The 26,109-nt window shown below is 44.1% G+C and overlaps 2 protein-coding genes across 2 annotated transcripts; both read right to left on the bottom strand.

Moving 5' to 3' along the window:
- Positions 1–23,977: 23,977 nt before the first annotated feature.
- On the bottom strand, positions 23,978–24,364 carry LOC139248152 (histone H2A-like). The gene has a single exon (XM_070871899.1). It carries the CDS (start codon positions 24,362–24,364, stop codon positions 23,978–23,980), a length of 387 nt encoding a protein of 128 aa, XP_070728000.1.
- A 1,090-nt stretch (positions 24,365–25,454) lies between these two features.
- LOC139248192 (histone H2B 1.2-like) lies at positions 25,455–25,832 on the bottom strand. The gene has a single exon (XM_070871931.1). It carries the CDS (start codon positions 25,830–25,832, stop codon positions 25,455–25,457), a length of 378 nt encoding a protein of 125 aa, XP_070728032.1.
- Positions 25,833–26,109: the final 277 nt, after the last annotated feature.

A 26,109-nucleotide genomic window follows, 5' to 3' on the forward strand; every position in this document is an offset into this window, starting at 1 on the left:
TATGTGAGGGCGGGATTTTCCTTGTATATATCTGTTTCTGGTGAGTGAGGGTGGGCTTTTCACTGTATATATCTGTCTCTGGTGTGTGAGGGTGGGATTTTCCTTGTATTTTTTCTGTCTCTGGTCTGTGAGGGTGGCATTTTCCCTGTATAATTCTGTCTCTGCTGTGTGAAGGTGGGATTTTCTCTGTATATAATCGGTCTCTAGTGTGTGAGGGTGGGATTTTCTATGTATGTATCTGTCTCTGGTGTGTGAGAGTGGGATTTTCTCTATATATATCTGTCTCTGGTATGTGAGGGTGGGATTTTCCCTGTATATATCTGTTTCTGGTGAGTGAGAGTGGGCTTTTCACTGTATATATCTGTCTCTGGTGTGTGAGGGTGGGATTTCCTCTGTATATAATCGGTCTCTGGTGTGTGAGGGTGGGATTTTCCTTGTATATATCTGTCTCTGGTATGTGAGGGTGGGATTTCCCCTGTATATATCTGTCGCTGGTGTGTGAGGGTGGGATTTTCTCTGTCTATAATCGGTCTCTGGTGTGTAAAGGTGGGATTTTCTCTGTATATAATCGGTCTCTGGTGTGAGAGGGTAGGATTTTCTCTGTATATATCTGTCTGGTGTGTGAGGGTGGGATTTTTTCTCTATATATCTGTCTCTGGTATGTGAGGGTGGGATTTTCTCTGTGCATATCTGTCTCTGGTATGTGATGGTGGGATGTTACCTGTAAATATCTATCTCTGGTGTGTGAGGGTGGGATTTTCTATGTATGTATCTGTCTCTGGTATGTGAGGGTGGGATTTTCCTTGTATATATCTGTCACTGGTATGTGAGGTTGGGATTTTCCCTGTATATATCTGTTTCTGGTGAGTGAGGGTGGGATTTTCCTTGTATTTTTTCTGTCTCTGGTCTGTGAGGGTGGCATTTTCCCTGTATAATTCTGTCTCTGCTGTGTGAAGGTGGGATTTTCTCTGTATATAATCGGTCTCTAGTGTGTGAGGGTGGGATTTTCTATGTATGTATCTGTCTCTGGTGTGTGAGAGTGGGATTTTCTCTATATATATCTGTCTCTGGTATGTGAGGGTGGGATTTTCCCTGTATATATCTGTTTCTGGTGAGTGAGGGTGGGCTTTTCACTGTATATATCTGTCTCTGGTGTGTGAGGGTGGGATTTTCCCTGTATATATCTGTCTCTGGTATGTGAAGGGGAGATTTTCCATGCATATATCTGTCTGCTGTGTGAGGGTGTGATTTTCCCTGTTTATATCTGTCACTGGTGTGTGCGGGTTGGATTTTCCCGGTATATATCTGTCTCTGGTGTGTGAGGGTGAGATTTCCTATGTATATATCTGTCTCTGGTGTGTGGGATTGGGATTGTCTCTGTATATATCTGTCTCTGGTGTGTGAGGGCAGGAATTTCTCTATATATATCTGTCTCTGGTATGTGAGGGTGGGATTTTCTATGCATGTATCTGTCTCTGGTGAGTGAGAGTGGGCTTTTCACTGTATATATCTGTCTCTGGTGTGTGAGGGTGGGATTTCCTCTGTATATAATCAGTCTCTGGTGTGTGAGGGTGGGATTTTCCTTGTATATATCTGTCTCTGGTATGTGAGGGTGGGATTTTCCCTGTATATATCTGTCGCTGGTGTGTGAGGGTGGGATTTTCTCTGTCTATAATCGGTCTCTGGTGTGTAAAGGTGGGATTTTCTCTGTATATAATCGGTCTCTGGTGTGTGAGGGTGGGATTTTTTCTCTATATATCTGTCTCTGGTATGTGAGGGTGGGATTTTCTCTGTGCATATCTGTCTCTGGTAAGTGATGGTGGGATGTTACCTGTAAATATCTATCTCTGGTGTGTGAGGGTGGGATTTTCTATGTATGTATCTGTCTCTGGTGTGTGAGAGTGGGATTTTCTATGTATGTATCTGTCTCTGGTATGTGAGAGTGGGATTTTCTCCATATATATCTGTCTCTGGTATGTGAGGGTGGGATTTTCCCTGTATATATCTGTTTCTGGTGAGTGAGGGTGGGCTTTTCACTGTATATATCTGTCTCTGGTGTGTGAGGGTGGGATTTTCCCTGTATATATCTGTCTCTGGTATGTGAAGGGGAGATTTTCCCTGCATATATCTGTCTGATGTGTGAGCGTGTGATTTTCCCTGTTTATATCTGTCACTGGTGTGTGCGGGTTGGATTTTCCCGGTATATATCTGTCTCTGGTGTGTGAGGGTGAGATTTTCTATGTATATATCTGTCTCTGGTGTGTGGGAGTGGGATTGTCTCTGTATATATCTGTCTCTGGTGTGTGAGGGCAGGAATTTCTCTATATATATCTGTCTCTGGTATGTGAGGGTGGGATTTTCTCTGTGCATATCTGTCTCTGGTGTGTGGGAGTGGGATTTTCTCGATATATATCTGTCTCTGGTGTGTGAGGGTGGGATTTTCCTTGTATATTTCTGTCTCTGGTGTGTGAAGGTGGGATTTTCCCTGTATATATACAATCTCTGGAATGTGAGAGTGGGATTTTCCCTGTATATTTCGGTCCCTGGTATGTGAGAGTGGAATTTTCCCTGTATATATCTGTCTCTGGTCTGTGTGGGTGTGATTTTCCCTGTATAAATCTGTCTCTGGTGTGTGAGGGTGGGATTTTCCTTGTATTTTTTCTGTCTCTGGTCTGTGAGGGTGGGATTTTCCCTGTCTATATCTGTCGCTGGTGTGTGAGGGTGGGATTTTCTCTGGTGTGTAAAGGTAGGATTTTCTCTGTATATAATCGGTCTCTGGTGTGTGAGGGTAGGATTTTCTCTGTATATATCTGTCTGGTGTGTGAGGGTGGGATTTTTTCTCCATATATCTGTCTCTGGTATGTGAGGGTGGGATTTTACCTGTATATATCTGTTTCTGGTGAGTGAGGGTGGGCTTTTCACTGTATATATCTGTCGCTGGTGTGTGAAGGTGGGATTTTCTCTGTATATATCTGTCTCTGGTATGTGATGGTGGGACTTTCCCTGTATATATCTGTCTCTGGTGTGAGGGTGGGATTTTCCCTGTAGATACATATATATATATATATATATATATATATATACACACACACACAGTCTCCGGTATGTGAGGGTGGAATTTTCCCTGTATATATCTGTCTCTGGTGTGTGAGGGTGGAATTTTGCATGCTTATATCTGTCTCTGGTATGTGAGGGTTAGATTTGTCCTGAATATATCGGTCTCTGGTATGTGAGGGTGGGATTTTCCCTGTATATATCTGTCTCTGGTGTGTGAGGGTGGAATTTTCCCTATATATACCTGTCTCTGGTATGTGAGGGTAGGCTTTTCCCTGTATATACCTGTCTCTGGTGTGTGAGGGTGGGATTTTCCCTGTATATATCTGTCTCTGGTGTGTGAGGGTGGGATTTTCCCTGTATATATCTGTCTCTGGTGTGTGAGGGTGGGATTTTCCTTGAATATATCTGTCTCTGGTGTGTGAGGGTGGGATTTTCCCTGTATATATCTGTCTCTGGTGTGTGAGGGAGGGATTTTCCCTGTACATATCGGTCTCTGGTGTGAGGGTGGGATTTTCACTGTATATACCTGTCTCTGGTGTGTGAGGGTGGGATTTTCCATGCTTATATCTGTCTCTGGTATGTGAGGGTGGGATTTGTCCTGTATGGATCTGTCTCTGGTGTGTGATGATGGGATTTTCACTGTATACACCTGTCTCTGGTATGTGAGGCTGGGATTTTCCCTGTATATATCAATCTCTGGTATGTGAGGGTGGGATTTTCTCTGTATATAATTGGTCTCTGGTTTGTGATGGTGGGATTTTCCCAATATATATCTGTCTCTGGTGTGTGAGGGTGGAATTTGCCATGTATATATCTGTCTCTGGTATGTGAGGGTGGGATTGTCTCTGTATATATCTGTCTCTAGTGTGTGAGGGTGGGCTTTTCTCTGTATATATCGGTCTCTGGTGTGAGGGTGGGATTTTCTCTGTATTATCTGTCTCGTCTGTGAGGGTCGGATTTTTTCTGTAGAGATCTGTCTCTGGTATGTAAGGTTGGGATTTTCCTTGCATATATAAGTCTCTGGTGTGTGAGGGTGGGATTTTCCCTGTATATATCTGTCTCGAGTGTGATGGTGGGATTTTCCCAATATATATCTGTCTCTGGTGTGTGAGGGTGGAATTTGCCATGTATATATCTGTCTCTGGTATGTGAGGGTGGGATTGTCTCTGTATATATCTGTCTCTAGTGTGTGAGGGTGGGCTTTTCTCTGTATATATCGGTCTCTGGTGTGAGGGTGGGATTTTCTCTGTATTATCTGTCTCGTCTGTGAGGGTCGGATTTTTTCTGTAGAGATCTGTCTCTGGTATGTAAGGTTGGGATTTTCCTTGCATATATAAGTCTCTGGTGTGTGAGGGTGGGATTTTCCCTGTATATATCTGTCTCGAGTGTGAGGGTGTGATTTTCTCTGTATATATCTGTCTCTCGTGTGTGAGGGTGGGATTTCCTCTGTATGTATCTGTCTCTGGTATGTGAGGGTGGGATTTTCTCTGTGGATATCTGTCTCTGGTGTGTGAGAGTGGGATTATCCCGGTATATATCTGTCGCTGGTGTGTGAGGGTGGGATTTTCCCTGTATAGTTGTGTCTCTGGTGTGTAAGAGAGGGATTTTCCCTGTGTATATGTACAGTCTCCGGTATGTGAGGGTGAGATTTTCCCTGTACATATCAATCTCTGGTATGAGTGTGAAATTTTCCCAGTATATATCTGTCCCTGGTGCGTGAGGGTGGGATTTTCCATGCTTATATCTGTCTCTTGTATGTGAGGGTGGGATTTGTCCTGTATGGATCTGTCTCTGGTATGTGAGGGTGGGATTTTCTCTGTGCATATCTGTCTCTGGTGAGTGGGATTTTCTCGATATATATCTGTCTCTGGTGTGTGAGGGTGGGATTTTCCCTGTATATTTCTGTCTCTGGTGTGTGAAGGTGAGATATTTCCTGTATATATACAGTTTCCGGAATGTGAGTGTGGCATTTTCCCTGTATATATCGGTCTCTGGTATGTGTGGGTGTGATTTTCCCTGTATAAATCTGTCTCTGGTGTGTGAGGGTGGGATTTTCCTTGTATTTTTTCTGTCTCTGGTCTACGAGGGTGGGATTTTCCCTGTATAATTCTGTCTCTGGTGTGTGAAGGTGGGATTTTCTCTGTATATAATCGGTATCTGGTATGTGAGGGTGGGATTTTCTATGTATATATCTGTCTGGTTTATGAGGGCAGGATTTTCCTCTGTATATATCTGTCTGGTGTGTGAGGGTGGGACTTTCCCTGTATGTATCTGTCTCTGGTGTGTGAGAGTGGAATTTTCCTTGTATATATCTGTCTCTGGTGTGTGAGGGTGGGATTTTCTCTGTATATATCTGTCTCTCGTGTGTGAGGTTGGGATTTTCCCTGTGCATATCTGTCTCTGGTATGTGATGGTGGGATGTTACCTGTAAATATCTATCTCTGGTGTGTGAGGGTGGGATTTGCTCTGTATATATCTGTCTCTGGTGTGTGAGAGTGGGATTTTCTATGTATGTATCTGTCTCTGGTGTGTGAGAGTGGGATTTTCTCTATATATATCTGTCTCTGGTATGTGAGGGCGGGATTTTCCTTGTATATATCTGTTTCTGGTGAGTGAGGGTGGGCTTTTCACTGTATATATCTGTCTCTGGTGTGTGAGGGTGGGATTTTCCTTGTATTTTTTCTGTCTCTGGTCTGTGAGGGTGGCATTTTCCCTGTATAATTCTGTCTCTGCTGTGTGAAGGTGGGATTTTCTCTGTATATAATCGGTCTCTAGTGTGTGAGGGTGGGATTTTCTATGTATGTATCTGTCTCTGGTGTGTCAGAGTGGGATTTTCTCTATATATATCTGTCTCTGGTATGTGAGGGTGGGATTTTCCCTGTATATATCTGTTTCTGGTGAGTGAGAGTGGGCTTTTCACTGTATATATCTGTCTCTGGTGTGTGAGGGTGGGATTTCCTCTGTATATAATCGGTCTCTGGTGTGTGAGGGTGGGATTTTCCTTGTATATATCTGTCTCTGGTATGTGAGGGTGGGATTTCCCCTGTATATATCTGTCGCTGGTGTGTGAGGGTGGGATTTTCTCTGTCTATAATCGGTCTCTGGTGTGTAAAGGTGGGATTTTCTCTGTATATAATCGGTCTCTGGTGTGAGAGGGTAGGATTTTCTCTGTATATATCTGTCTGGTGTGTGAGGGTGGGATTTTTTCTCTATATATCTGTCTCTGGTATGTGAGGGTGGGATTTTCTCTGTGCATATCTGTCTCTGGTATGTGATGGTGGGATGTTACCTGTAAATATCTATCTCTGGTGTGTGAGGGTGGGATTTTCTATGTATGTATCTGTCTCTGGTATGTGAGGGTGGGATTTTCCTTGTATATATCTGTCACTGGTATGTGAGGTTGGGATTTTCCCTGTATATATCTGTTTCTGGTGAGTGAGGGTGGGATTTTCCTTGTATTTTTTCTGTCTCTGGTCTGTGAGGGTGGCATTTTCCCTGTATAATTCTGTCTCTGCTGTGTGAAGGTGGGATTTTCTTTGTATATAATCGGTCTCTAGTGTGTGAGGGTGGGATTTTCTATGTATGTATCTGTCTCTGGTGTGTGAGAGTGGGATTTTCTCTATATATATCTGTCTCTGGTATGTGAGGGTGGGATTTTCCCTGTATATATCTGTTTCTGGTGAGTGAGGGTGGGCTTTTCACTGTATATATCTGTCTCTGGTGTGTGAGGGTGGGATTTTCCCTGTATATATCTGTCTCTGGTATGTGAAGGGGAGATTTTCCATGCATATATCTGTCTGCTGTGTGAGGGTGTGATTTTCCCTGTTTATATCTGTCACTGGTGTGTGCGGGTTGGATTTTCCCGGTATATATCTGTCTCTGGTGTGTGAGGGTGAGATTTCCTATGTATATATCTGTCTCTGGTGTGTGGGATTGGGATTGTCTCTGTATATATCTGTCTCTGGTGTGTGAGGGCAGGAATTTCTCTATATATATCTGTCTCTGGTATGTGAGGGTGGGATTTTCTATGCATGTATCTGTCTCTGGTGAGTGAGAGTGGGCTTTTCACTGTATATATCTGTCTCTGGTGTGTGAGGGTGGGATTTCCTCTGTATATAATCAGTCTCTGGTGTGTGAGGGTGGGATTTTCCTTGTATATATCTGTCTCTGGTATGTGAGGGTGGGATTTTCCCTGTATATATCTGTCGCTGGTGTGTGAGGGTGGGATTTTCTCTGTCTATAATCGGTCTCTGGTGTGTAAAGGTGGGATTTTCTCTGTATATAATCGGTCTCTGGTGTGTGAGGGTGGGATTTTTTCTCTATATATCTGTCTCTGGTATGTGAGGGTGGGATTTTCTCTGTGCATATCTGTCTCTGGTAAGTGATGGTGGGATGTTACCTGTAAATATCTATCTCTGGTGTGTGAGGGTGGGATTTTCTATGTATGTATCTGTCTCTGGTGTGTGAGAGTGGGATTTTCTATGTATGTATCTGTCTCTGGTATGTGAGGGTGGGATTTTCCTTGTATATATCTGTCACTGGTATGTGAGGTTTGGATTTTCCCTGTATATATCTGTTTCTGGTGAGTGAGGGTGGGATTTTCCTTGTATTTTTTCTGTCTCTGGTCTGTGAGGGTGGCATTTTCCCTGTATATAATCGGTCTCTAGTGTGTGAGGGTGGGATTTTCTATGTATGTATCTGTCTCTGGTGTGTGAGAGTGGGATTTTCTCCATATATATCTGTCTCTGGTATGTGAGGGTGGGATTTTCCCTGTATATATCTGTTTCTGGTGAGTGAGGGTGGGCTTTTCACTGTATATATCTGTCTCTGGTGTGTGAGGGTGGGATTTTCCCTGTATATATCTGTCTCTGGTATGTGAAGGGGAGATTTTCCCTGCATATATCTGTCTGATGTGTGAGCGTGTGATTTTCCCTGTTTATATCTGTCACTGGTGTGTGCGGGTTGGATTTTCCCGGTATATATCTGTCTCTGGTGTGTGAGGGTGAGATTTTCTATGTATATATCTGTCTCTGGTGTGTGGGAGTGGGATTGTCTCTGTATATATCTGTCTCTGGTGTGTGAGGGCAGGAATTTCTCTATATATATCTGTCTCTGGTATGTGAGGGTGGGATTTTCTCTGTGCATATCTGTCTCTGGTGTGTGGGAGTGGGATTTTCTCGATATATATCTGTCTCTGGTGTGTGAGGGTGGGATTTTCCTTGTATATTTCTGTCTCTGGTGTGTGAAGGTGGGATTTTCCCTGTATATATACAATCTCTGGAATGTGAGAGTGGGATTTTCCCTGTATATTTCGGTCCCTGGTATGTGAGAGTGGAATTTTCCCTGTATATATCTGTCTCTGGTCTGTGTGGGTGTGATTTTCCCTGTCTATATCTGTCGCTGGTGTGTGAGGGTGGGATTTTCTCTGGTGTGTAAAGGTAGGATTTTCTCTGTATATAATCGGTCTCTGGTGTGTGAGGGTAGGATTTTCTCTGTATATATCTGTCTGGTGTGTGAGGGTGGGATTTTTTCTCCATATATCTGTCTCTGGTATGTGAGGGTGGGATTTTACCTGTATATATCTGTTTCTGGTGAGTGAGGGTGGGCTTTTCACTGTATATATCTGTCGCTGGTGTGTGAAGGTGGGATTTTCTCTGTATATATCTGTCTCTGGTATGTGATGGTGGGACTTTCCCTGTATATATCTGTCTCTGGTGTGAGGGTGGGATTTTCCCTGTAGATACATATATATATATATATATATATATATATACACACACACACAGTCTCCGGTATGTGAGGGTGGAATTTTCCCTGTATATATCTGTCTCTGGTGTGTGAGGGTGGAATTTTGCATGCTTATATCTGTCTCTGGTATGTGAGGGTTAGATTTGTCCTGAATATATCGGTCTCTGGTATGTGAGGGTGGGATTTTCCCTGTATATATCTGTCTCTGGTGTGTGAGGGTGGAATTTTCCCTATATATACCTGTCTCTGGTATGTGAGGGTAGGCTTTTCCCTGTATATACCTGTCTCTGGTGTGTGAGGGTGGGATTTTCCCTGTATATATCTGTCTCTGGTGTGTGAGGGTGGGATTTTCCCTGTATATATCTGTCTCTGGTGTGTGAGGGTGGGATTTTCCTTGAATATATCTGTCTCTGGTGTGTGAGGGTGGGATTTTCCCTGTATATATCTGTCTCTGGTGTGTGAGGGAGGGATTTTCCCTGTACATATCGGTCTCTGGTGTGAGGGTGGGATTTTCTCTGTATATATCTGTCTAGTATGTGAGGGTCAGATTTTCTCTGTATATATCTGTCTCTGGTGTGTGAGGGTGGAATTTTCTCTGTATATATCTGCCTCAGGTATGTGAGGCTGGGATTTTCCCTGTATAGTTCTGTCTCTAGTGTGTGAGGGAGGGATTTTCCCTGTATATATCTGTCTCTGGTGTGTGATAGTGGGATTTTCCCTGTATATACCTGTCTCTGGTGTGTGAGGGTGGGATTTTCCCTGTATATATCTGTCTGGTGTGTGAGGGAGGGATTTTCTCTGTATATACTGTCTCTGGTGGTGAGGGTCGGATTTTCTCTGTATATATGCAGTCTCCGGTATGTGAGGGTGGGATTTTCCCTGTATATATCGGTCTCCGATATGTGAGGGTGAATTTTCTCTCTATATAATCGGTCTCTGGTATGTGAGGGTGGGATTTTCTATGTTTCTATCTGTCTGGTGTGTAAGGCTGGGATTTATTCTCTATATATCTGTCTCTGCTATGTGATAGTGGGATGTTCCCTGTACATATCTGTCACTGGTACGTGAGGGTGGGATTTTCCCTGTATATATCTGTCTCTGGTGTGTGAGGGTAGGATTTTCACTGTATATATATTTCTGGTGTGTGAGGGTGGGATTTTTTCTCTATATATCTGTCTCTGGTATGTGAGGGTGGGATTTTCTCTGTGCATATCTGTCTCTGGTATGTGATGGTGGGATGTTACCTGTATATATCTGTCTCTGGTATTTGAGGGTGGGATTTTCCCTGTATATATCTGTCTCTGGTGTGTGAGGGTGGGATTTTCCCTGTATATATCTGTCGCTGGTATGTGAGGGTGGGATTTTCTCTGTGCATATCTGTCTCTGGTGTGTGAGGGAGGGATTTTCCCTGTATATATCTGTCTCTGGTGTGTGAGGGTGGGATTTTCCCTGTATATACCTGTGTCTGGTGTGTGAGGGTGGGATTTCCCTGTATATATCTGTCTGGTGTGTGAGGGAGGTATTTTCTCTGTATATACCTGTCTCTGGTGGTGAGGGTCGGATTTTCTCTGTATATATACAGTCTCCGGTATGTGAGGGTGGGATTTTCCCTGTATATATCGGTCTCCGATATGTGAGGGTGAATTTTCTCTCTATATAATCGGTCTCTGGTATGTGAGGGTGGGATTTTCTATATTTCTATCTGTCTGGTGTGTAAGGCTGGGATTTATTCTCTATATATCTATCTCTGCTATGTGATAGTGGGATGTTCCCTGTATATATCTGTCTCTGGTGTGTGAGGGTAGGATTTTCACTGTATATATATTTCTGGTGTGTGAGGGTGGGATTTTTTTCTCTATATATCTGTCTCTGCTATGTGAGGGTGGGATTTTACCTGTACATATCTGTCACTGGTACGTGAGGGTGGGATTTTCCCTGTATATATCAGTCTCTGGTATGTGAGGGTGGGATTTTCTCTGTGCATATCTGTCTCTGGTATGTGATGGTGGGATGTTACCTGTATATATCTGTCTCTGGTATTTGAGGGTGGGATTTTCCCTGTATATATCTGTCGCTGGTATGTGAGGGTGGGATTTTCTCTGTATATATCTGTCTCTGGTATTTGAGGGTGGGATTTTCCCTGTATATATCTGTCTCTGGTGTGTGAGGGTGTGATTTTCTGTATATATATATCTGTCTCTGGTATGTGAGGGTGGGATTTTCCCTGTATATACCTGTCTCTGGTATCTGAGGGTGGGATTTTCTCTGTGCATATCTGTCTCTGGTATGTGATGGTGGGATGTTCTCTGTATATATCTGTCTGGTGTGTGAGGGTGTGATTTTCTCTGTATATATCTGTCTCTCGTGTGTGAGGGTGGGATTTTCTCTGAATATGCTGTGCTGGGGCCCCAGCTGTTTACATTGTGCATTAATGATTTGGACGAGGGGATTAAATGTAGTATCTCCAAATTTGCGGATGACACTAAGTTGGGTGGCAGTGTGAGCTGCGAGGAGGATGCTATGAGGCTGCAGAGTGACTTGGATAGGTTAGGTGAGTGGGCAAATGCATGGCAGATGAAGTATAATGTGGATAAATGTGAGGTTATCCACTTTGGTGGTAAAAACAGAGAGACAGACTATTATCTGAATGGTGACAGATTCGGAAAAGGGGAGGTACAACGAGACCTGGGTGTCATGGTCCATCAGTCATTGAAGGTTGGCATGCAGGTACAGCAGGCGGTTAAGAAAGCAAATGGCATGTTGGCCTTCATAGCGAGGGGATTTGAGTACAGGGGCAGGGAGGTATTGCTACAGTTGTACAGGACCTTGGTGAGGCCACACCTGGAGTATTGTGTGTATCTGCCTCTGGTGTGTGAGGGTGGGATTTTCCCCTGAATATATCTGTCTCTGGTGTGTGAGGGTTGGATTTTCCCTGTATATATCTGTCTCTGGTATGCGAGGGTGGGGTTTTCCCGGTATATATCTGTCTCTGGTTTGCGAGGTTGTGATTTTCCCTCTATAGATACAGTCTCCGATATGTGAGGGTGGGATTTTCTCTGTATAGATCAATCTCTGGTGTGTGAGGGTGGAATTTTCCCTGTAGATATCTGTCTCTGGTGTGTGAGAGTGGGATTTTCTATGTATATATCTGTCTGGTGTTTGAGGTTGGGATTTTTTCTCTATATATCTGTCTCTGGTATGTGAGGGTGGGATTTATCCTGTATATATCTGTCTCTGGTATGTGAAGATGGGATTTTCCCTGTATATATACAGTCTCCGGAATGTGAGAGTGGGATTTTCCCTGCATATATCGGTCTTTGGTATGTGAGGGTGGAATTTTCCCTGTATATATCTGTCCCTGGTATGAGAGAGTGGGATTTTCTCTGTATAAATCTATCTCTGGTATGTGAGGGTGGGATTTTCCCTGTATGTATCTGTCTCTGATGTGTGATGGTGGGATTTTCCCTGAATATATCTATCTCTGGTGTGTGAGGGTGGGATTTTCCCTATATATATCTATCTCTGGTGTGTGAGGGTGGGATTTTCCCTATATATATCTGTCTCTGGTGTGTGAGGGTGGGAATTTCCCTGTATATATCTGTCTCTGGTATTGAGGGTGGGATTTTCTATGTATATATCTGTCTGGTATGTGAGGGTCGGATTTTCCTGGTATATATCTGTCTCTGGTGTGTGAGGGTGGGATTTTCTCTATTTATCTGCCAGGTTCTGAAATGTGAGTGTGGGTCTTCCTCTGTACATGACAGTTTCTGCTTAATTGAGAATTGATGCCGCCTATCTCATACCGTTTAATTCAACACTTTCTTATCTGTCACTGCTGCTGTAACTACATTCGTTGTTTTACTATTATCTTCACTTGGAGTATCCTTGGCACTGTTTGGGACCCGAACTCTGCTCTTCACCCATTTTTTGGACATTTAACTACCATTTTTACTATAGTTTTTCACTGAGTACTCATTTATTAGTTTGAAGTCCCTTTTAGTTTAATTTTGTTAATTTTAATTTACAAATGGGATTGACAATTGTCTTGTTGTAAAATCCTGCTGCAAGATCCCATAATTCAGTTCTGACCTGCGACGGATATTAAAAGTACCTCGGTTGAGATGGCCAAGAATCGAACCCGGGTCAACTGCTTGAAAGGCAGCTATGCTCAGCACTATACCACCATCGCCCACACATCAGTCATTTTGTATTTGCAGACAAACTGCTTCTTACGGGTCTTCAGCGGGACAAATAAATTGCTGTGCAATCATTTTAATCAGAATGTAAGAACGGTGCTTGGACACCTTCCCTCCAATTACAAATGGTCACTGTCAATAGTAATCTTGCTTGGACCGAGCCCTCACCCCATTTATTAGTTTAAAGGGACTGAGTCCTCACCCCAGTTACTTTTTCTTCAGTCCCCTATAGATTAAAGAATAGTTATCACCAAAAATGAATGAAACCTCAATTTTGTGTGATAAATAAATGGATGATGAATGTGCTTTGTAAATGTTAGAGAAATGGCATTTTCTGGAAGGCACTCGTGTTCGGTTCTAAACTGCGACATGGTGACATAAACTGTATTAAATGGAGCCTGTTTGTGCTGGCCAAGAATGAAACCTGAGTCAACCCCTGGAAAGGCAGCTATGCTCAGCACTATAGCACCATCACATTAAGTTTAACATGTAAACCTCTGTATTGACAGACCACTCACCATGGGTCTTTGGAGATTTAGTCAGGACTAACTGCAATCATTGTAATCTGAACGTAAACAAGGTGTTCAGGTTATTTGTCTCCAGCTTAAAACAGTTACTGATGAATGGTTATCTTGTTGCACTACTGGCTGGCAGCCAGGAGATGGCACCAACCTCCAATAGTTTGGCTGTTGTGGATTGTGTGCACACCCAGACCGCTGTGAGTCTGGTGCTGCCCGGGGAGCTGGCCAAGCACGCCGTGTCGGAATGGGACAAAGGCGGTGACCATTGAAAATAAATTCACAACACAGGAAAAAGCATTAAAAAAGGCAACGGCTCTTTTAAGAGGAAACCACAGTGTTAATTTAGTCGATTTATTCATTCTGCTATCGCCCTTTTATAAAATAATGGTACAACACAGAGTGTGAGAGTTTCACTCTGTATCTATCTGTCTCTGGTATGTGAGTGAGTTTCACTCTGCACCAGTTCTGGTGTGTGAGTGCGCATTTTATTATGTACCAGCTGATTTCAGCTAAGTGGGTGTGTGGCTTACACTGTATCTATCAGTTTCTGTTTGCAAATGTGGGACTTAATCTACCTGTCAGTTTCTGATATGCGAATCTGTGTTTTACTCTAACTGTCAGGTTGTGAAAAGTGAGAGTGGGTTTTACGCTTTAACTGTCAGTTTCTAGTTTGTGAATGTGGGTTCCACTCTGTACCTGTCAGTTTCTGATGTGTGAGTGAGTTTTACTCTGTACCATTCATTTACCACTACATGAGTGTGGGTTTTCCTTTCTACCTGTCAATTTCTGCTGTGGAAGAGAGGGGTTTACGTGAGTGTGGGTTTTAGTCTTTATCCGTCAGTCCCTGCTTTGTGTGTGTTATTTTTTTCAGTATCTTCTCTTTCTGGTCTGTGAATGTGGGTTTTATTATGTACCTGTCTGTCTCTGGAATTACATTTGTGGGTTTTATTCTGCAACTCTCATTTTCTGGTACGCGAGTGTGGGTATTACTCTGTATCTGTCAGCCTCTGAGATGTGAGTGTGGGTATTCCTCTGTATCTGCCAGTTTCTGGTATGAGTGAAGGTTTTACTTTATATGAATAGAAAACCAGAATATTGTTTAAAACCTGAGAGATTAGTAAATGTTGCAATTCAGGGGGAGTTGAGTGCCATTGTACGCGAAACATTGAAAGTTAACATGTAGGTACAGCAAGCACTTAGGAAGGTGAAAGGTGTAGGTCTATACACTTGGAGATGAGAAGAATGAGAGGTGATCTTATTGAAACATATAAGACCCTGGGGGGATTGACAGGGTAAATGCTGGGAGGCTGCTTCCACTGGATGGACAGTCCAGAACTAGGAGTGTTAGACTCACAATAAGGGCTCAGCCATTTAGATCTGAGATGAGGAGAAATGTCTTCACTGAGAGGGTTGTGAATCTTTGGAATGCTCTACCCCAGAGGGATGTGGATGCTCAGGTGATGAGTGTATTCAAGACTGAGATTGACATTTTGTTTGATATTAAGGGAACCAAGGAATATGGGGATAGTGCGGGCAACAGGAGTTGAGGTAGAAGATCAGCCATGATCTAATTCAATGGCGGAGCAGGCTCGAGGGGCAAATCATAGAATCATAGAAATTTACAGCAGGGAAAGAGGCCGTTTTGGCCCATTGCGTCCGCGCCGGCTGACCAAGAGCTATCCTGCCTAATCCCATTTTCCAGCTCTTGGTCCGTAGCCCTGAAGGTTACGGCACTTTAAGTGCACATCCAAGTATTAAATGTCGTGAGGGTTTCTACCTCTACCACCCTTTCGGGCAGTGTGTTCCAGACCCCCACTACTCGCTGGGTGAAGACATTTCCCCTCGTATCTCCTCTAAACCCCCCCCCAATTACATTAAATCTATGTCCCCTGGTTGTTGACCCCTCTGCCAAGGGAAACAAATCCTTCCTTTCCACTCTATCCAGAACCCTCAGAATTTTATACACCTCAATCAGGTCTCTCCTCAGCCTCCTCTCTCCAATCTTTCCTCATTGCCAATATTCTCCAGTCCAGGCAACATTCTTGTAAATCTCCTCTGCACCCTTTCCAGTGCCATCACACCTTACTGTAATGTGGTGACCAGAACTACACACAGTACTCCAGCTGTGGCCTAACCAGTGTTTTATACAGTTCAAGCACAACCTCCTTGGCTCTTGTATTCTATGCCTCGACTAATAAAGACAAGTATTCCATATGCCTTCTTAACCACCTTATCGACCTGGTCTGCTACCTTCAGGGATCCGTGGACATGTATTCCAAGGTCCCTTTGTTCCTCTACACTTTTAAGTGGCATACCATTTAATGTGTATTCCCTTTCCTTGTTAGCCCTCCCCAAATGCATGACCTCACACCTCTCTGGATTGAATCCATTTGGCACTGTTCCACCCACCTGACCAGTACATTGATATCTTCCTGCAATCCACAGCTTTCTTCTTCATTATCAACCACACAGCCTATTTTACTGTCAGCTGTAAACTTCTTAATCATACCCACAACATTCCAGTCCAAGTCATTGATATATACCACAAAAAGCAAGGGACCCAGCACTGAGCCCAGCGGAACCCCACTGGATACATCCTTCCAGTCACAAAAACACCTATCAACCATTACCCTTTGCTTTCTGCCTCTGAGCCAATTTTGGATCCAACTCGCCACTTTGCCCTGGATCCCATCGGCTTTTACTTTCGTGATCAGTTGGCCACGTTGGACCTTATCAAAAGCTTTGCTAAAATCCATATACACTACATCACATGCACTGCCCTCATCGATCCTCCTGGTTACCTCCTCGAAAAATTCAATCAAGTTAGTCAGACATGACCTTCCCTTAACAAATCCATGCTGACTGTCCTTGATTAATCCCTGTCTTTCCAAATGAAGCTTTATCCTGTTCCTCAAATGGCCAACTCCTTATGTTCTTGTATGAGTGTGAGTTCATTCCGCACCTACATGTCTCTGGTATGTGAGTGTGAGTTCACTATGTACCTATCTGTCTCTGGTATGTGAGTGTGAGTTCACTCTGTATCTATCTGTCTCTGGTATGTGAGTGTGAGTTCATTCTGTACCTATCTGTCTCTGGTATGTGAGTGTGAGTTTCACTCTGTATCTATGTGTCTCTGGTATGTGAGTGTGAGTTCACTCTGTATCTATCTGACTCTGGTATGTGAGTGAGAGTTCATTCTGTACCTATCTGTCTCTGGTGTGAGTGTGAGTTTCATTCTGTGTCTATCTGTCTCTGGTATGTGAGTGTGAGTTCACACTGTATCTGTCTGTCTCTGGTATGTGCATATATGCTTTTCTCTAATCTGTTATGGGAGTCTGGGTTTTATTCTTTCCTTGTTATGTTCTGATATGTTAGTGAGTGTCCTACCCTATAACTGCCAGTTTCTGCTTAATTGGAAGTTGCTTTTCCTTTGTATCTGCCAGTTTCAGGTATGGGCGAGACGTTATGACCCTGTTCCAGTCAATAACTGGGAAGTGAGGATGGTCTTTACTCTATCTGTTAGGTGAGTGTGAGTTTTACTTTGTACATGTCACTTTCTGGTATGTGATTGGGTACTTTATTCTGCACCTGTTGATTTCAAGTTAGTGGGTTAGTAATTTACACTGTATGTATCTTTCGCTAGAACACGAATGTGGCATTTACTCTGTATCTGTCAGTATCTAAGTGTAGGTTTTATTTTACCTGTCAGTTTCTGATATGTGAGATTCAATAGATGAGTGTGGTGCTTAATCTCTGCCAGTCAGTTTCTGATATATGAGGGTGTGTTTTATTCTGTACTTATCAGCCTATTGTATGTGAATGTGCGTTATGATCTGTACTTGTCAGTTTCTGGTATGTGAGAGTGGGGTTTATTCTGTACCTGTCAGTTTCTGATATGTGAGTATTGGTTTAATCTGTACCCGTCAGTTTCTGGCTTATGAGTGGTAGTTTAACTTGTAACTGTCAGCTTTTATGTATGATACATGAATGCTTTTATGTATGATACATGAATATGGGCTTTATACTGTATGTGTCTTTCATATGCGAGTCTGTGTATATTTCTGTAACTGTCAGATTTAGGTATGTGTGTGGGGGTTTAATCTGTGCCTCTCAGTTTCTGGTGTGTTAGTCTGGGTTTAATCAGCACCTATTAGCTCCTGCAATTTGGGTGCATGTTTTAGACTGTACCTGTCAGTTCCTGCTATATGAGCGGGGATTTATTCTGTATCTGCCCGTCTCTGGTATGTGAACGTGAATATCTGTTTTATGTTCTACCTGAATTTGTCTGATATGTGAGTAAAGGTTTTATCTTTCTGATAGGTGTGTGTGGGTTTCACTCTGCATCTGCCAGTTTATGAGATGGCAATATGTCTTTAGCTCAGAAACTGTCAGATTCTGCAATGCAACTATCAGTTTTACTTTTTATCTTTGTTTTCTGACATGTGACTCTGGGATTTACACTCTACCTGTCACTCTCTGGTGTGGAGTTTACTCTGTGCGTGTCACTTTCATCTATGTGGGTGTGGGTTGTAGATTGTATCTGTCAGTCTATGGTACAGGAGTGTGGGTTTTATTCTGCACCTGTCATTTTCTGGTATATTCGAGATGGCTTAATACTGAATCTCTCCTTTCCTGATACGTGATTATTGCTTTTGCTCTGTACCCGTCAGCTTCTGATATGAGAGTATGGTTTTTACTTTCTAACTTATGTATTAAGGTATGTGATTGTGTGTTTTATTCTCTACCTGTCAGTTTGATCTGTTTCAATGGTGAAACAGCGTCTGATTCTACTGCTCCTTGTAAGATTCACAATGTAACTCTTGTACTGTGGATTACTGTGGTACTAACTGCTTCTGCTTCCTGTGATAATAGGATTGAGGCCAGTTCTGTGTCTCTGCGCTCTGTGAGTGATAATGTACTTACTGTGTGTGGGAAGGAGCTGCCTGCACTGGTTGACAGTCCGTGTATGCCAGCAGTGTGGATTGACACTGTGTCAGTGTCTATCTGTTCCTGTGTTTGTGAGTAAGTGAGTGAAAATGGATCTGTCTCTCAGTGCGATATGGTTGGACTTTGAAACAACATCTTACTGTACTGCTCCAAGTGACTGTGGGATTCATAATGTAACTCTGGAAATTCAGATCACTGTGGGACTGACAGCTTCTGCTGCCTATGACAATAGGATTGAGACCAGTTCTGTGTCTCTGCGCTCTGTAAGTGATAATATACTTACTGTGAGTGAGAAGGAGCTGACAGCACTGTTCCTTGTGTTCCGGGTGGAGGAAAGATCACATTTATTCAGGCTCAGTGAAGTACTTCTCACTGAGAATAATAATACGAGAACAATATTAGTTATGATATGGACAGGTGAGTGGGAGAATATAAAAAGTAAAGTTATAATTAACATGTTTGTTTATAATAAAGTAAAGTATCTGGAGAGGGGAAACTACAATACAAACAGCACTGGTCCATGAATAGGACCACCCGATTGGAACAGTTCAGGTTTATATCTCCCACTCCCATGGGACTACTTGTAAAATTCTGAATCTCTTCCTGGAATATAACTATAGTACCTGGGCTGTACAACACTTGTTTTCAGACTTTTGAAACTGAGTTGAGGGCCTGTGTAGTTAACAGAATGTCACAGAGCCCGGATCCTGATGTATCTGAGGCAGCGACAGGCTCTCGATCACCAGCAACACAGTTCTGGACAACTCAATGCACCAAAACAAAATAACCGATGCTTGAAATGTCTTCTCCCACACTCCTCACCTGGTGTCTGCAATAGATACACTTTGTGAAACTCCTCACATCCTCACCGTCAGGCTGTGTTTCCACTGTTCACTGTCCAAGAACAACAGACACGGTGAGATTGGGACTGAATCAGGAACATTCACTACTGATTTGGGGAAAGAAAGCAGCAATGATTTGAAAGAGCGAGCTGATTTACTTTCACTGTTAACCCACACTGTATACACAACTATTTTAGTAAAACAATAAATCAAGTGCCCCCTTATTAAAGGGGCATTAAAAGAGACAAATTTAACTTTGGCGTTAAATGGATCAAATTAAAATTTGGTTCCTGGGGGTGATGATGCACTCCAGTCCCTCCAGCGCCTACCTCTCATGGAAGGCCGCGAGCGTACCGGTGAACACCGCTTGCTCCATCTCCAGGGACACCCTGGCGCGAACATAACCATGGAAGAGAGGCAGGCAGTCGGGCTGAACACCCCCTTGACCGCCCGCTGCCTGGACCGGTTAATGGCTACCTTGGCCATGCCCAGGAGCAGTCCTACGAGGAGGCCTTCCGATCTGCCTGCTCCCCTCCACACAAGGGGCCCAAAGATCAGGAGCGGGGGACTGAAATGCAAACGATTAACGAGTGTCATCCTTATGCAGGAGCCATCAAGCAAACTCTACCAAGTAACGTTCATTGGTTCATGTGCAACGGCCTTCGGAGAACTATGAGATGCTACTGTAAGTACTGCTTACAACCAGAGTCATCAGAGGACCATTTTATCCTCAAGTAGAAAGTAAGAGACTGTCCACACACAGCCCGAGAATGGCCTCTCCCTTCCTCCACTCACTCCATGTTCCGGAACTAGTTCCTGCTCCACTCTGCCTCGGACAAACAAGCAGCCCCCGACGGAACTAAACCAGGAACGTTCACTCCTGGTTAGGAGAGAGAAAGCAGCAATGATTGTAAACAGCAGATTCTGCCCATTCTGTCTCCCTTCCACCTGGACACACACTGTCCACACACAGCCCGAGAATGGCCTCTCCCTCCCCCCACTGACACTGGTTCTTGCTCCACTCCGCCCCTTACACACAGCCCCCGACTCCCCCTGAACTCTCCCCGGACTCAGTGCCGGTCTCTGAGCCCATCTGCGGACACGCTCCCAAAGCGCTGCGCTTCTGTAAGGAGGCTGCTGCTCGCTGCCTTACCCCGGGGCCGCGGGCTCTCCATTCCCGGCTGTTTGAAACCATCTTCTTCCGCTCACTGAGTGAATGGTGATCACAGGCAGGACTGGGGGAGGGGAGGGCGCATGCGCTCTTCTGCTCACTGGGAATCGACACAGGGGGTGGGGCTGAGCCGCGCATGCGCAGCTCTCTGCAATAATTCAGCCTGTAAAAATCAAAATGCACCTTTCCCAATTTACTTTTATCAGAATCTGAACAAAGGAACTGGGCCTGGGGGGAAAGGACAGAGAATGATTAAAGCTGGGAGCCTTGTCCCTTGGAGATGCTCAATTTGGGATCATTCCGTGCAGGGTGTTTCCCTCTCCATGAGCCCGTCTTCACAAAGCAATCCTGCAGAAACATCGGAGGGACGAGGGAGTGGGAGTGTTTGCTGGGACCGTGCAGGAGTTAATAGCTGACAGAAAGAGTCCGAGATTAGTTTAAACACTCTCACTGTGAGTAATACCGAAGTGTACAATCAAGAGGTTATAGGTAGGGAGGAACTTATTACAATCACTGTCACTAATGAAGTAGTACTCGGTAAAATAATGGGACTAAAGGCGGACAAGTCCCCTGGACCTGATGACTTACATCCTTTGGTCTTAAGAAATGTGGCTGTAGAGATAGTGGATGCATTGTTTGTAATCTACCAAAATTCCCTGGCTTCTGGGGAGGTCCCAGCAGATTGGAAAATTGCAAATGTTTAAAAAAGGAGGCAAACAAAAAGCAGGGAACTATAGACCAGTTAGCCGAACATCTGTTGTTGTGAAAATGCTGGAGTCCATTATTAAGGAAGCAGTAGCAGGACATTTGGAAAGCATGATTCAATCAAACAGAGTCAGCATGGTTTTATGAAAGGGAAATCATGTTTGACAAATTTGCTGGAGGTCATTGAAGATGTAACAAGCACGGTAGATAAGGGGCAGCCTGTGGATGTGGTGTATTTGGATTTCCAGAAGGCATTCGATGAGGTGCCACATAAGAGGTTACTGCACAAGATAAAAGCTCATGGGATTGGGAGCAATATATCAGCATGGATAGAGAATTGGCTAACTAACAGAAAACAGAGAGTCAGGATAAATGGGTCATTTTATGGTTGGCAAACAGTGATGAGTGGGGTGCCACAGGGATCGGTGCTGGGTCGTCAACTATTTACAATCAATATTAATGACTTGGATGAAGAGGCCGAGTTTAATTTAGCCAAGTTTGCTGATGATACAAAGATGGGTGGGAAAGCAAATTGTGATGAAGACACAGTAGATATGCAAAGGGATCTCGACAGGCTAAGTGAGTGTGCAAACATTTGGCAGATAAGAACATAAGAAATAGGAGCAGGAGTAGGCCATATGGCCCCTCGAGCCTGCTCCACCATTTAATACAATCATGGCTGATCCACTCATAGACTCAGGTCCACTTCCAGATGGAGTATAATGTGGGAAAATGAGAGGTTATTCATTTTGGCAGAAATAATAGAAAAGAAAATTATAATTTAAATGGAGAAAAATTGCAATATGCAGCAGTACAGAGAGCCCTGGGGGTCCTTGTGTATGAAACACAAAAAGTTAGTATGCAGGTATAGCAAGTAATCAGTAACACAAATGGAATGTTGGCTTTTATTGTAAGGGGGATATAGTATAAAAGCAGAGAAGTCCTGCTACAACTGTACAGGGTATTGGTAAGGCCACACCTGGAGTACTGTGTACAGTTTTGGTCTTCGTATTTAAGGAAGGATATACTTACATTGGAGGCTGTTCAGAGAAGGTTCACTCGGTTGATTCCGGTGATGAGGGGGTTGATTTATGAGGAAAGGTTTGAGTAGTTTGGGTCTGTACACATTGGAGATCAGAAGAATGAGAGGTGATCTTATTGAAACTTATAAGGTAATGAGGGGGCTTGGCAAGGTGGATGCAGAGAGGATATTTCCACATAGGGGCAACTAAAACTAGGTTACATAGTTTTAGAATAAGGGACCGCCCATTTAAAATTGGGATGAGAAGGAATTTATTTTCTCAGAGGGTTATAAATCTATGGAATTATCTGCCCCAGACAACTGTGAAGGCTGTGTCATTGAATATATTTAAGGCGGAGATAGACAGATTTTTGAGCGATAAGGGAGTAAATGGTTATGGGGAGGGGGCAGGGAAGTGGAGCTGAGTCCATGATCAGATCAGCCATGATCTTATTGAATGGCAGAGCAGGCTCGAGGAGCCAAATGGCCCACTCCTGTTCCGATTTGTTATGTTCTTATGGCGCTGAGCTGCAAGATTGCAGAGAGTACAACAGGCAAGCGAGTGATAAATGTGTGACATTGTTTCTCTCACTCTGACACTGGCCCGCAGTGTGGGATTAATAATGTGTCTGTCTCTGGTACAATATCAGTGAGAGAGGAGACTGCATCTTCTGTCTCTCCAATGGGATCTTTCAGAATAAAACGGGACTTCACCGGTCAGTCTGGAACTGATACTGTGCATCTCTTTCTGTGTCTCATCGCCCTACTTCGCACTCTCCTGTCTCTCGCTCAGCCCTCTCCCCTCTCCCCTCTCTCTGCCGCTCAGTTTCTATCCGCTCTCTCTTACGGTTTGTGAAGGCGGGATACTGTTATTTAGCGTGATGTTGAAACACTGTTGGAAGTGCAAGACTGATAATGTCTCTGTTTCTCTCTGGTGCAATACGTGAAGGTGTGACACTGTTACTGAGCGTATTATGGAGACACTGATACAAAGTGTAAAACTGATACTGTGTCTTTTCCGCTGGTGCTGTGCATGAATGTGCGATAATATAGAGACACAGTTCGGGAGTTTAAGACTGATACTGTGTCTGTCTCTCAAACGCTCTCTCTGATAGCCATCTCTGGGTGTGGAGTATGGGATGGATAAATTCCAGAGAGGGGACGAGCTGCCTGCAATCTGTATCTCACCTTTAATCCAGCTCTTAATGCGGGCACAGGTGGGATACTATTTGCGATATTTTGAATTAACTAAAGCTGGAATTCTGGTTCCCTCCAGAAAATTAAAAGGTTAACGGTCTGCATGGATCAATGTGTTCAGGATGTATATACTTCTCCCTTTTGAATTATTGCCCGAATAGGAGACGGTGGGCCCATCAGCCGCTCATTCCCTTTACACTTAGCTCTTAACATCCGGTTCATATTCGGCTCTCCCAACATGTTCAATGACTAAAGGTCTCACGTTCAGCTTCCGTCTGTTTTGCATTTCTCGGAAGCCAGACCCCCCTCTATATTAAATTGCTGATCAGAATATCGGCTAACAACAAACATGCGGCACTGTTTGATGATCCGGACTTCTAGATGGTTATGCTTATAATTGAGAATGTCGGAGGCTCATTTCTGATCAGCAAACTCCCACCTTAATGACAGTATAGTATGTTAAATTAAATCTTGGACAATTATGTTCCACAGAACAGAAAGCAGCCCTTTCACAGACAATGTGGGTGGCTCTGAAAAGAGCCTTTGGGTTATTAGATTAAATCCTTTCCGCTTTACTTGCCCTTGGGCGCACTGGCGGTTTTCTTGGGCAGCAGCACAGCCTGGATATTAGGCAGCACCCCACCCTGAGCGATGGTCACCTTTCCCAGCAGCTTGTTGAGCTCCTCGTCGTTGCGGATGGCCAGCTGCAGGTGTCTGGGGATGATGCGGGTCTTCTTGTTGTCGCGGGCCGCGTTACCGGCCAGCTCCAGGATTTCAGCGGTCAGATACTCGAGCACAGCAGCCATGTAGACCGGGGCTCCGGCACCCACACGGTCAGCGTAGTTCCCCTTTCGCAGATGCCTGTGAACACGGCCCACAGGGAACTGCAGTCCGGCCCGCGAGGAGCGAGACTTGGCCTTGGCCCGAACTTTACCGCCTGTTTTTCCTCTCCCAGACATTTCCACAATCCACGCGTTCAGAGAAAGAATGAGAAACTCCTCCCACATCTGCCTTTCTTATACCTTCTGGAGGAATGCAGGGAGCGAATTTGTGATTGGTCACTCGGTGGTGAATTTCATTGGTCTTTCCAGGTGACCAATCACAGTCTGTTTAGCCCACCAATGAAAGTAGGGCGGAAATTACTGTCTCCAACAGTCAGAATAACGATTTTTAATTCAAAAACCCCGCCAAGAAATTTTAACATAGCGGATTATGTTAATATAAATTCACCATTAGTCAAAGATTTCCCAACACGTTTTAATTAATTTTGTCTTTTACACTTTTGGAGTTCACCTGCAAAACATAAAACATTAGCAAAACATAAAACATTATTTGTCTTTTACATATTCCCCTTGCAAGTTCCAGGCTGTTACAATCAGGATTAAATTCGGGTACTATTTCAAACTGTCTAATGGGCGGGAATCAATCCCCACCGATTCTGTAACGGGACACATTCCAACTCAATCTTTGTAAAAATTGGGTTTCACAGATTATCGATCCTGCAAAGGCGGGAGTGAGCCCAGAACTGGGAGTCCTTCTGTGAAAAGAGAAGAGGGACAGAGTATTCAAACTGCCCCGGTTCTGGTCTCTGTAAGAACTCCCATTCTGGGTTGTTACACTGCGGGGAGTGTCGGCTGAATAAACGGACTGACCCGCAACAGGAATTGAAAAATAAACTTGAAAAGGGTTTGCGAGAGAGAATGTGTGACTGAAATCTGAGTCTCAGCCCCTAAATAAGCTCTTAATTCGGCAGGCGGTGAAAATGAACGGGTCTGAGAGCAAAAGAAACAGCGACCAAGGACCGTGTTTATAGTTGGCGGAAAATTCCAGCGACGCTAAGGTGGAACCGGACAGTGAAACTGATATGAGAATTCAAAACTAAATCTACAGCTGGAAGTGTAAAAGTTCTCAAATATACTTGTTCAGGAAATAATTACAGTAAAGAGTGTAAAGGGAGATGCGTTTGTGCAGCTCTTTCAGAGAAGTTGTGGGTGGCTCTTAAAAGAGCCGTTGTGTTTGGGGTTTGATCTGTCAGGACAGCGGGCAGTCTCACTTGGAGCTGGTGTACTTGGTCACCGCCTTTGTCCCTTCCGACACAGCGTGCTTGGCCAGCTCCCCGGGCAGCAGCAGGCGCACGGAGGTCTGGATCTCCCGGGAACTGATGGTGCGGCGCTTGTTGTAATGGGCCAGGCGGGAAGCCTCACCCGCGATGCGCTCGAAAATATCGCTCACAAACGAGTTCATGATGCCCATGGCCTTGGAGGAGATGCCGGTGTCGGGGTGAACCTGCTTCATCACTTTGTAGATGTAGATGGCGTAACTCTCCTTCCTCGACTTTCTGCGCCTCTTGCCGCTCTTCGCTGGGGTTTTCTTGATTACTTTCTTGGCGCCTTTCTTGGCGGGACCTGTTTTCTTTTCGTCAGCCATCGTCGCGTTCAGTCAGGCGTAGATTTGGGAAACTCTGCTCCGAGCCCGCATTATATCGGCAGCCCCACACTCCGCCCACAGCCCTATGCTAATGAGGGATGGGCGAAGGCAATGGTTGTGATTGGCTTGTCAATATCCATTGTTCTGTATCTCTGATTGGATGTTTAAAGAGACCAATCAAATTTGTGCTCGCCACAATATAAAATTCTTGAATGAGGTCATGTGTTGCACCACCTCCTGATTTATACTCTGTTCTTTATGTGTTTCTGTTCTGCTA

The sequence above is a fragment of the Pristiophorus japonicus genome, unplaced genomic scaffold, assembly GCF_044704955.1.
Source record: "Pristiophorus japonicus isolate sPriJap1 unplaced genomic scaffold, sPriJap1.hap1 HAP1_SCAFFOLD_29, whole genome shotgun sequence".
Lineage (NCBI taxonomy): Eukaryota > Metazoa > Chordata > Chondrichthyes > Pristiophoridae > Pristiophorus > Pristiophorus japonicus.